Source organism: Mastigoproctus giganteus, chromosome 12 (genome assembly GCF_048544385.1).
Source record: "Mastigoproctus giganteus isolate SK-2022 chromosome 12, ASM4854438v1, whole genome shotgun sequence".
In the NCBI taxonomy this organism is placed as follows: Eukaryota; Metazoa; Arthropoda; class Arachnida; order Uropygi; family Thelyphonidae; genus Mastigoproctus; species Mastigoproctus giganteus.
The window spans coordinates 170764766-170777142 of record NC_143586.1 but is presented as its reverse complement, the minus strand read 5'-3'; the positions used below and the strand labels follow the sequence as shown (position 1 = coordinate 170777142).

The window sequence follows — 12377 nt, the reverse complement described above, 5'->3', positions numbered from 1 at the left end:
AAACGTGTTTTAAGACATCTCATTGCAAACATGAACGATGTAACGTGCGAGTGACCTTGCAAAGAAAATCAGCATCCTAGATGCGATTCAGTGGATTTCCTCTTCAGTAAACGCAATTAGAAAACAAACTGTCGTGAACTGTTTTGTAAAGTCTGGCTTCTCAAACGCAAAATTGAAGTTGTGCACAGCAATGTGGAGCACCAAGAAGAACAAGTACTTCAACATCTATTGATAATGTACGATACTTCAGCTACAAGTGACCCTGGCTACAAAGATATAGACTCAAACCTCAGTACAGAAGATGGTGCTCTAAATATCAACGACATTATCATCGATATTTTTCGAGAAGTTCCTCATGAGGATGAAGAAATGGAAGGAGGTCATTCTGTCAAAGAACATATTAACGACGAACCACCGATGAAAATAGAAGAAGCACTCATACAAATCAATCATTTAAAAATGTTTTTCGCCGCTGAAGAAGATACTGAAGGACTTTCGATGGTTTCTTCACTCCAAACAAATGTTGAAAACAAAATTATCAGCCTGAGAAGGTGCAGAAGAAAATAAGTGATTACTGTATGTATTTTTCTTAAGATAAAGTCATAATATGCATAGCACAATTGTATGTATATTATTTACAAAAATATTGTGCAAAATCTGTATATAATTTAATTTAATTTTACATTAAACATTTAACAATTTTTCTTTCTTTCTTTTTTTTTTTTCTCCCTCAGACTTCTTGTTAGTGGACACTTCTCTCTAACGGTCACATTTTCGTTCCCCATGGCTGTCCGTTAAAGGGAAGTTTCACTGTATATATATTTAAAATAGTGTTGTCATTTACAGTCAAACATATGTCTTTACCTGTGGACCACTTTATATATTTTTTTTAGTATGAGCTGCTTACTGAACTTTAAAATTTCTGTTAGAGCTGTTCTTCTTTTATCTTTTCAGTGAATTGATTAATGTATTATTTTAACTTAACTTCCTTCTATTATAGATCTCTTATGAAATAAAATTGAAAATTCCCAATGTTTAAAATTTGATCTTTATAGAGGAAACCTTTGGCAATTTATCTCCATCATGATGCCAGTGTATTGACAAATGTCTTCTGTACCCAGTTGTTGTGTTCCGAGACAGTTGTTACATATTTAACTTCAAATTTTATTACTTGGACTTGGGATTTAACCTTTGAAACAAATAGGACAAGGTAAGATGTTATGGATCGTATGTTTTACATTTCTGGTACTATAAATATGCTAATGCTGCTCTCACTGGTGGTGCTCTGTATTAATTATTTTTATTTTTTTTTTAACTTGCTACTTTTTAATATAGTCAGTTCTGCTATAAGGCAGTATGCGTGGTCCAAAAAATCTCCGTGTTATGGTATTTCATGCAATAAAAACAACAGCTTATTGGAAAGATAGGGGTGGAGCACTCAGGAAAAAAAAAAATATGTTCAATCTGATAAGTAAAACACTAAAAAAAAAAAAAAAAAAAAAAGTTAGAGACCCAATAAAACTTCTAACACAGGTTTAAATATTTTAAATTTCTAATAAATAAATATAGCTTAAAAAAATAGGAATGAAGAGAAGATTTATGTTTTTTATATGATTGAAGACTTCATTGAAAGGGAAACACATTTCACCATAATAACGTAAAAACCAACACAATTCCAGCTGCCGACAGGGCTAGTCGGGTGGGTTAGTGTCTGCCTGGCAACCCAAAGGTCGTGGGTTCGAATCCCGCTTCGGGCTTGGATCAGAGTACTGCAAAAACCTTGGGAGGTGCATTATGGCCACAGAAGCCGATGCGCCAACCAAAAAAAAAAATTCCAGCTATTGCTATTATCGCAAATACAATAAGATCGACTTTACAACCCGTTTATATTAGATTACACTAACAGAAAAAAGTCAAATAAACCAGGAACTGCAAATTGTTTTTATTGTTTTATGGTAGTGACCTCCAGAAATGTGCTCCTCTTCTCACACTATCACACCTCGTGAAATTTCTATTCGAACAGAAAAATGTGAGCTCCTGAAAATGTGAGTCAGCCTACATTGTCACGTGTTACTTTATGAATATAGAAAATGATAACAGTGTGTTTCTGATTGATACAACTACAGTAAATGGGAAACATAACTGTCACACATTTGATGTTCAACATTTTTTAAGCTTCGTAAACTTGTATATTTTGCTGCGCAGGTCACTACATTTAGCTTGGTTTTGCGTTCATCTTGTGTTACTTGCAGATGAAATCGCACACGAGCCAGCGTGAAAATCACATTATACTTGCATTGTTCCCTAATATATCTGTCGCATTGGAGCAAATTCGAGTTGCGAAAATGTGTGTTATAGCAGAACTGACCTGTATTTTTACATGTATATAAATAATCGCTGGTTACAGTGTCACCTTTGCAAATTGAATTTTGATTCTAATAAACATGGATTCTAATAAGTGAAAATCAAAAAATATTATCCAGAGGCTATAAAAATAAAGATATAAAGCACAAATTTACACTTTATTACCAAAGGTTTATTACCAATTAAAGCATATGTGAAAATCAGAAGAATATTATCCACGTTAGCAAATTAAAAATAAATTTATACTTACGTACATAGCTTTAATATTCATATTAATTAAACATAACACTTTGTAATATGACTATAATTTAAAAAGTCACTAATTTTAGATTGCTTTAAATTATCACTACAAAGTATGTTTATAGATTTTTTCAATATTGTATCAGTCTATATTTACGATCACTTGCACCATTTCTTCTAACTCTCTCCTTATGGCGGCTATAGCTTCAAGTTTGCTGTTTTGTAACTGGAATTCGTTTGGGTTCATCTTTATTTTCGTCCTCCTCCTTGGCAAAATTATCAGTAGCAGACTGGGCAATTTCTTCATCTGTCAAAGCTGTAGTAACTTTTAGATCACCTTCTATGTCCACTCAATCATTAAACTCCTGTTCACCCATGTCCTAAGGCTTTTCAACATGATCAGTATTGTGACTTAGTTCACATGGAATAATTAATCCACATTTTTTGAAACAGTTACTAATGCAGGTTTCGGAAACTTCATTTTAGGCACTCATTGTCATATGAAGTGCATCTAGAACAGTAATCTGCTTTGTGATATTGGTTGATATTCCATTTACGAAGGTAATCTTCAAATAGAGAAGCTGTCATCCAAGCGTTTGCATCAATAGTGACTGCGGCACTCGTGATTAGCACGAGTCAAGGAAATGGATGAAAATTATGAATTTTGTACTTTTCATTCATTCAGTTTTTGTATTTGCAGTTCATAAGAATTGCATTGGCAGTACTGTAGACCCTATTCGTGCTGTTTCTCATTGGCGTGAGTTAGCAGCTTATTGTAGACTAATATAGAGGCTCAAATCATCATATCCGAAAAAAGTAATGTTATGTATTTTAAGTTTATCACTTACTAACTTTTTTTGCTTGTATGTCAGTTACAAATTACTGTTTTCATCTAATCTTGCACCTTCTGTCTAAAAAATAATATTTATACATCTATTAATGACTTATTTATGTAAAGATGAAATACTTCAACTCATGCCATTGTCTCTCGGTTTGGTAAGAGTTTTAATTTAAAATACTAGCGATAGGTGGCATCTTGCTTCCCGCTTGCTTTCAGTTTGTTGTTTTGCGTGCTGGTTTGCTGCATATATACTGCTGTGATTGTTAAGAATTATTGTGTTACGTATTATTATTTTTTATTATTATTTTGAAATCATATTCGAGATGGCTGATTTAGTGTTATCATTGAAAGAAAAAACCATTTGGAAGGCGAAACATCGCTGAGCAGAGAGAAAGTATTAAGACAGGTCATCCCAAGCCATTAATTAAGACATTAATTAATTAAATAGGCAAGCGTTCATTTCAACATAAATGGTACAAACAAATGGTACAAAGCAAGTTCAAGGTTTTGTGGAAACCTCTCAAGTGAAAAATTGTACTGCTGGCCATGTTTACTATTCCAGCCAAAGTCAAATCAATCCTGGATAGATACTGGTTATTCTAATTTTAGAAATATTTTGAGTGACAGCAATTATCATGCAAAATCTTCAAGTCATTTGAATAATTGTAAGTGTTTGAAAACGTTTGGTCAGATCGACATTATATGTGCCATTATGAGTAGCGCCGCAAAGCTCTAAAGAGAAAATTATAATAGGCAAGTTCAAGAAAATAGACAATATTTAAAGCAATTAGCCAATGCAGTCTTATATTTATGTAAGCAAGAACTGCCACTACATGGACATAATGAAGGAGAAGATAGCCTAAATAAATGTAATTATCATGAACTCTTAAATTGTTTTGCGAGAATGGACAGTGTTTTTGTGTCACAGCTTTCACAGTTCTCAGTGATTAAGGGATTATTGTGCCAACAGTGGGGTTGTACATTGTTTGACCATTATTGCTTGCGCCGTTGTCTTAAGTTTATTTGGAGTGCTAGTCTTGCTTCTTAGCCTACCTATGTAGACAGCACACAAAGTGAATCCCAAATCCAGACAGCGATATATCCTGAAAGTTCTTGTTGTTGGTAATTAAGGTGCCCAGCTCATAGAATGCTCTATTTTTATCTTAAAATACAAATAATATATTACCTGTGTAAATCCAGTATTTGAGTGATGTATCCTCTTGTTCAGCTCACAATGATGAATACAACCATATAAATTATAAGTTAAAATAACCATTTATCACAACCTTTGCCTCCTGCCCTAAAGCCACCCTGCTATCCATCTAAGGATTTTCCCTGTGATTCCAACATGTTCCAGCTTATAAAGTAATCACTCATGTGAGTGTCAAATGCTTTGCTGGAATCCGAATAAACAATGTCAAAATTATTCCATAAATCCAGCTCTTTAGTGACCCGGTCAAAATAGCTAACCAGATTTGTAAAACATGATTTTTCCCTTTACAAAACCATGCTGAGTATGCTTCAGAATTCCATTTCCATCTAAAAATGATCATGAATTCCACCTTTGATCATTGCCTCCATGATTTTCCCTACTTCTGAAGTTAGACTAATTGGTTGATAATTTCCCACTTCACTCTTAGGACTGCCCTTATGTATTGGAGATACATTGGCACTTTTCCAATCCAATGGAATCACTCTCTAGTCCAGTGATGGTCTCATAATTAGCCTCTGGTTCAATGCATTCATGTGCTGTCTCCCTTAAGATTATAGGGTATATGCCATCAACCTCAGGAGCCTTACTGGCCTGTAGGCTCAAGTTTTTTTCATTAAATACTCATGTGAAGTTTCAATATCATTAATTTCACATTTTTCAACTTTGCTCCCATAATTTCTCTTTGACATAAAGGGTTTTTCTTCTGTAAATATCGATGCAATGTAACTGTCGAGTTTATCTGCAACATCGCTTTGGATATCTAATACCCAAAGTGATGTTGCTAAAGAGGTGGGGATAAGGAATGTGAAGAATTCCTTATCCCCACTCTTTGCCAGCGATTTCTCATAATCTGCCTTTGCCAGCCTATTACAAATCACTTTATAGCTGTTATAGGCTTCAGTACTTTGTATTGCTCTGTGACTTTTCCATGCCATCTTTTTCTGCTCAAGTAATCTGGCAACTTTATTATTTATCCAACTTGGAATCCTCCTTGTGGATTTTTTTTTAATGGAATTGAAACATTCCAAAAGTACTTTCAAGATCTGGATACTTCACCTTTCGTGCTTGAATCCTATGCAGTGCAGCAGATTTCTCTAAACTTTCAATCTTTCAGAATAGTGAACAGAGTACTCAGGCCGAACTGTTGGCAGTGTCAGTCTTAGAATGTACACCATTATTCACAGCTTGCAAAATCCTAATTTTATCTGTAATATTCAAAGCTATCTCCTTTTTTGGTGCCATACTAATAAACATGCACTCTAACTAATGAAATTAAAGTTCATTTCATTACCAGACTGCAAGTAAAGAGTATGGGAAATCTTAACAAATAATTTCTCATGGTAAGGCTAAAATTACTTCAATATATTTGAAGCATTCTGTCAATTCTAAATGCGGATATTGTAATAAAAAGTAAAAATTCAGTTTGAGGTAGAAATTTATGGTCGCTATAGATGAAAACTTTTTATTTTCAAGTCATTATACTGAATGTAAAATAGCATTAGGTTAATGAGAAATTGGCCGAGACCAACCATGTAGGACATCATAATGTGTTAGGACACTAAAAAGATGGTTGCTATAAAGAGCTTCGACTGTATAGTGATATTTCGTGTAATGTGTGGGTGCCATTGAGGTTGGGGTAGCTGAATATGTTCTAATTGGCTATAACTACTAAATTAATTTACGAACGTATTCCTCTACAACACCTTTATGCTTAATTTACTTCCCTCCCTTTTTTGTTGCTGTAGTTTAGTACTATTTTTTTTTTTTTTTTTTTTCCCTTTTTAATTCATTTCTTGCTTGGCTTGGCCATTCTTCTACTTCCTTTTAATTTTTTTTAATTTAATATATATATATTTATTTGTAAAAGAATAAGAGAAGTTGTACTTCAATATGATACATAGAACACTTCCATGGGATACTCTCCAGAAATTAAAATGAATAAAACATTAACGCAAAATAATTACAGTAAATTTTGCATTAATGTTTTATTCCTTTTAATTTTGGAGAGTATCATATGGAAGTGTTCTATGTATCATATTGAGGTAAACTTCTCTTATTCTTTTACAAATATTGAAATCAACGTAGAATGTATTGAGCATCATAGCTTTGATTTATGTTATCATATATATATTTAATATTGCTTGGTGGAAATTAGCATTAGTAGAGGCATACGATGCAAGAAAGCAAGCTTATGCATCATCAGCCAAAAAAAAAAAAAACAAAACAACAAAAAAAAAAAGCTCCCATTTCATCCCTCCATTTGTTCCAAATACCTGTCCAGCTCATTCTTAAATTTATTTAGGCTATCAACTTCCACAACAAAAGATGGAAGTCTGTTCCACCAATCAACTACCCGCTGGCTAAAGGCAAACTTCTGCACATCCATCTTACAACTGTCCTTTCTCAATTTGAATTTATGCCCTCTCAGGTGATTATTCTGAGCAAGAGGAAGAATCCCATCAGCATTGAGCATGCTCAAACCATTCAAGGCCTTTATACACCTCAATCAGATCACCTCGCAGGTGCCTAGTCTCCAGACACTGTAATATGCAAAACTTAAGCCTTTCTTCGTAAGAGCAGCCCTTCATTCCATTCACTAATCTTGTTATCCTTCTCTGTACTCAATCCAATAGCTCTACATCCTTCTTAAAATGAGGCCTCCAGACCTGTATACAGTACTCAAGGTGTGGCCTGACCATTGCCTTATACAAGGGGATAATCATCTCCTTATCCCTGCTAGAAAAATTCCTGTATATCACTGACAAGACACCATGAGCTACTCTGCACTGCTCAGAAAACTTCATATCTGCCTGTACAATTAACCCCCAGGTCCTTTTCATCCTCTACCACTGTCACTGTAGTACCACACAGTTGATACATTACTCTGGGGTTACTGCTTCCCATATGTAGTACTTTACATTTGTCAATGTTAAAGTTCATTTGCCACCTCTCAGCCCATCTGCTCAGCTTTTCTAGATCCTGTTGCAGCCGCGTACTGTCATTAGTGTCCTCAACAACCTTCGTATCGTCTGCAAACTTGGACATTAAGCCTGATATACCATCATCAATATCATTTATAAATACAGAAAACAACAATGGACCCAACACTGAACCCTGAGGGAATTAACTCCACTAATTAGTCCACAAAGCGCTTGTCCATTGATTACCACTCTGTCTTCTCCCACTCAACCATCCCTTTATTCATAGCAGCAATTTGCCTCCCTGGAAAATGGAATGTATTTATTTGATTTTTTAAAAATTTTTTGCCATCAAATAAAATTACTTGTCTTTGTGTAAAAAAAAAAAAAAAAAAAATTCGGTAATAGGCATGTGCTTTACTTTATTATTATTAGCCGTAGTGCACGGAAGCCCGAGGTTTTTTCTGCACCAGCCAAAAATAAATTTCTGAGTAACACACACACAGACAGACAGACAGACAGAGAGAGAGAGAGAGAGAATCCCCAAAAAAAGAGAAGAATGATGATATCCAGCTCAGCTCAGGACTCTGGGTGTGCCAAGCCCATACTCACCAGATGTGAGCCCCTGTTGTATATGCCATTGCCTTTCTTTCAAAAAAAGCATGAAATGGTTTAAAATGGAGTACTTTATTTTTTCTGTTTTTTAAAAGAACAATAATATCTTTAGTAGAATTGAACAAATAATATTTTTATTAAAAGATTCTTTTATTAATTTATCGTATTTATCTTATTTTATTAATTTATCCAAGATAATTATTTGTGGACTACTTTGCTTTCTGGGCACAGATGCTAAGCAATTCAGTGATCATTCAAGCAATGTAATAAGGTGCTTTCTATTTAAAGGATATGTATCAGTTTTTTGGTTAATATACAGCTGTTCCATTTTTGTTATAATCAGCAGCTTCTGCAAACAATACACTAAAGCCCAGAAGGGAAAATTTCTTTTGTTTGTTTATTAGAAACTAAGCCAACCAAACTTTCCCAGCCAATTGGTCGGCATTGCTCATGCCTCTGTGTGGTGGGGCTGGTAACGTGGACAGTAAAGCCCCCCTGGTTAAAGGAGCACATGTGGATACAAAGGAAACAAGTGATTATTAGCATTTTAGATATAGCTCCCATTTCACCCCTCCGTTCATTCCAAATACCTGTCCAGCTCAGCCTTAAATTTATTTAGGCTATCAACTTCCACAACAAAAGATGGAAGTCTTTTCCACCAATCAACTACCCGTTGGCTAAAGGCAAATTTCCACACATCTCTTCTACAACTGTCTTTCCTCAGTTTGAATCTGTGCTGCCTCAGGGTCTTAATCTTAGCATGAGGAAGAATCCCATCAGCATTCAGCTTGCTCAACTCATTCAAGGCCTTATACACCTCAATCAGATCACCTCGCAGATGCCTACTCTCCAGGTGCTGCAATTTGCAGAACTTTACCAAGAAAGAACTTAAGCCTTTCTTGGTAAAAGCACCCATTTGTTGCCCTTCTTTTGTACTCGTTCTAGCAACTCTGCATCCTTCCTAAAATGAAGCCTCCACACCTATACACAGTACTCTAAGTGTGGCCTGACCATTTTCTTGTATAACTGGATAATCAGATCCCTGTCCCTGCTAGCAAAATTCATATATATCATTGACAAGACTCCATGACCTGCCCTAACACTGCTCAGCAAACTTCATATTTGACTGCACAATTACCCCCAGGTCTTCTTTATTTTCCACTTCCCTGAGCGTAGTACCACACAGTTGGTACGTTTCTCTTGGGTTATTGCTACCCATATGCAGTACTTTGCATTTGCCAATGTTAAACTTCAGTTGCCACTTCTCAGCCAATTGCCCAACTTATCTAGGTCCAGTTGGAGAAGTATACTGTCTTTATTGTCGTTAACAACCCTGCCAACCTTTATATTATCTGCAAACTTGGACATTAAACCTGTTTTACCTTCATCAATATCATTGATAAATAAACAAAACAACAATTGGCTGAACACCAAACCCTAGGAAACTCCACTAATAACATTTGTCCATGAAGAACAGTGTCCATTGATTACCACTCAACGAATCCTTTATCCATTGAAGTAACTTACCCTTAATGCCATACCTCTCCAATTTGTACAGCAGTCTTCCCTGTGCAACAGTATCAAAAGCTTTCCTGAAATCCAAGTATATGATATCAAAATTATTTTTGGCATTCAGTTCCTTTGTGACCACATCATAGTACCCAATCAAATTGGCCAGACAACACCTCCCTTTAACAAACCTATGCTGTGTTTTAACTATTATTGCAGTCTTGTCTAGATGATCCTGCAATTCTTCTTTAACCAGTGATTCCATTATTTTCCCTGGAACAGAAGTTAAACTAACAGGTCTATAGTTACTTGTGTCACCTTTTGAGAACCTCCTTTGTGAATTGGTGATACATTTGCACACCTCCAGTCCATGGGGGGACCTCCCCTGAGTCCAAGGAAGCTCTCATAATTATGAGTTTGCTTACTTCCTTTGCTGCCTCATATTATTTAACTGGATAGATCCCGTTCACCCCAGGTGCCTTTTTTATGTTTAACTTCACCAATTTCTCCTCTCTCAGTTATTACAAAATAATGCTCTTCACTTTGCTCTCAGTTATTACAAAATAACTTAGCTCTCTATTAGAGTTTTATAAACTTCTGGCACTCTGCTCATTGAATAACTCCTCATTTGTGAATGTAGATGCAAAATACTCATTCAGTTTATCAGGTATCTGAGCATGATCATCAATAGTCAACCCATCTATGTAAAGTGGTCCAATCTGATTCATCCCTTTCCTTCTAGAGTTTACATAAGTAAAGAACCCTTTAGTGTTTTTCTTTGCATCGTTTGCCAAGGATTTCTCGTAATCTGCCTTTGCCTGCCTAACCTCCTTTGTGACTTGATTACAGACTAGTTTTTTTCTGCCATAGGCTTCTGTGTCACCCGATACTTTATATGCATCTCATACATTTTTCTTCTCTGCCACGAGCCTCATTAGTTCATGTGGCCTCCATTTAGGCCTAAACCTTGAACAGTATTTCTTATTTGGAATGACAAGCAGATTACCCTCCAAAATTAAGTCCCTGAAGGCTTCCCATTTAGAATTCAACATTGGTAACATCATCAGTTGATCCCACTGTACAGAATTTAAAAACTGTCTGAGACCCCTGTAGTCACCTTTATGAAAGCATTAGCCCTTCCCTTTAGCCTTGATAGTAGTTACATCTTTAAGTAATTCCCACATCAGTACATTGTGATCACTGTCACCCAGTGGTTCCTTTATCTGCAAATTCTTAATGTATGAATTATCACTGCTGATAATCAGATCAAGAGTATTACTCCCTTTGGTTGTGTCTCGAACATGTTGCATCTTTTTGTAGAAACCAGTCATCCAATTAATCCACAAAAGTCTTGCTAATGTGTGAGTGACCAATTAGTTTAGTACTAATTTTTTTTTTTTTTTTTTTTTTAAAATTCATTTCTTGCTTGGCTTGGCCATTCTTCTACTTGGTTTTAAGATATATGGAATCCTGAAGTATCTATATAATATGCTTTTTCTTTGCTTTTTGCTTGCTGACTATAATTTTATACCTCAAAACCTATGAGTAATTCGAGGGAAATTGAAGTCAGTTGCTATCTTTATTCTTCCTCCTATTTGCCTCAATTTGGCAAAAGCCATTCCTTTTCACTACATAAATAATTTTCAATAATAATTTTCACTAATAAAAATTATTAGTTGGCACTCACTTTCATTATATTTGATTCACTGCTACCTGTCAGGCTAGTTGTTATTCTGCTAGTTTGCTGCTAAATTTAGCATAGATTGCATCTATAATATTAGAGTATTGGAATTTATAATTTTAGAATATATGAACCTAGACAAACTGGCAAGGGCACCTCTGTAACCAGGTGGGAAGGAGCAGCAGTGCGTAGCACACGCTTCTTGATTGGACCGGGGTTCGAGCCCGTCACCACCAAATATCGAGGATGCGGAAAGGTCAGCGAATGACCATCGCATATCACGGAGCAATATGGCCTTAGTTGCTAATGCTCCTAAAAACCAAATAACAAACAAACTGGCAAACAGAAACAGATAGCCTAAGCCAATTATTGATAGGATGTATTGAGTGGAGCTAGCCCTCGTCAATGTATTCTTTTATCAGTAATTTGCTTCATCATTTTATTTTTATCATTATATTATTTTATTGTATTTCATTATAATTTGTGTTTAATTATAGGGTATAACAATGAAGACCAGCTAAGGTTACCTAAAATAAATACTTGGCCTTATGGCTCTATAGGTATATTTTTACTCTGAATACCTAGATTCCATATTCTTATCAAATTTCATTAGTCATATGATTACCTTGGTATTCAGTTCAGTTAATACTGTAATATTTGTTTAACAGACTGATGTAATGTTTAATCAATATTTTGATGGAATTGATCTGATCTGATACTCGTTTTCTATTTCACTAATTCTATAATTCTCTATTTCTATATTTTTATCACTTATTTCATATATGTTTGTGTGTATATATAAATATGTAAAATCTTTTATGAAATAAATAATAATTATAAGTAAAATGTGGGAATGGAAAGGTAGGAAAACTGTCCCAGATCAGATTAATACCATCAATTTATTGATTAAACATTACATCAGTCTGTAAAATAATTACAACAGTTTATAAGATGAGGATATTGAATAAAAGTGTATTAAGTACAATAAAAGCATTC

General features: G+C 34.9%; 1 protein-coding gene across 1 annotated transcript in view; it reads left to right on the top strand.

The window, feature by feature from the left end:
• The window catches only part of LOC150077590 (FAS-associated factor 1-like), a 377947-nt gene that overhangs the window by 176638 nt on the left and 188932 nt on the right, over window positions 1–12377 (top strand). The window contains exon 9 of the mRNA XM_090385644.1: window positions 1056–1210. Coding sequence (XP_090241770.1) covers window positions 1056–1210 — 155 coding nt within the window. The remainder of the gene's footprint in view (window positions 1–1055; window positions 1211–12377) is intronic.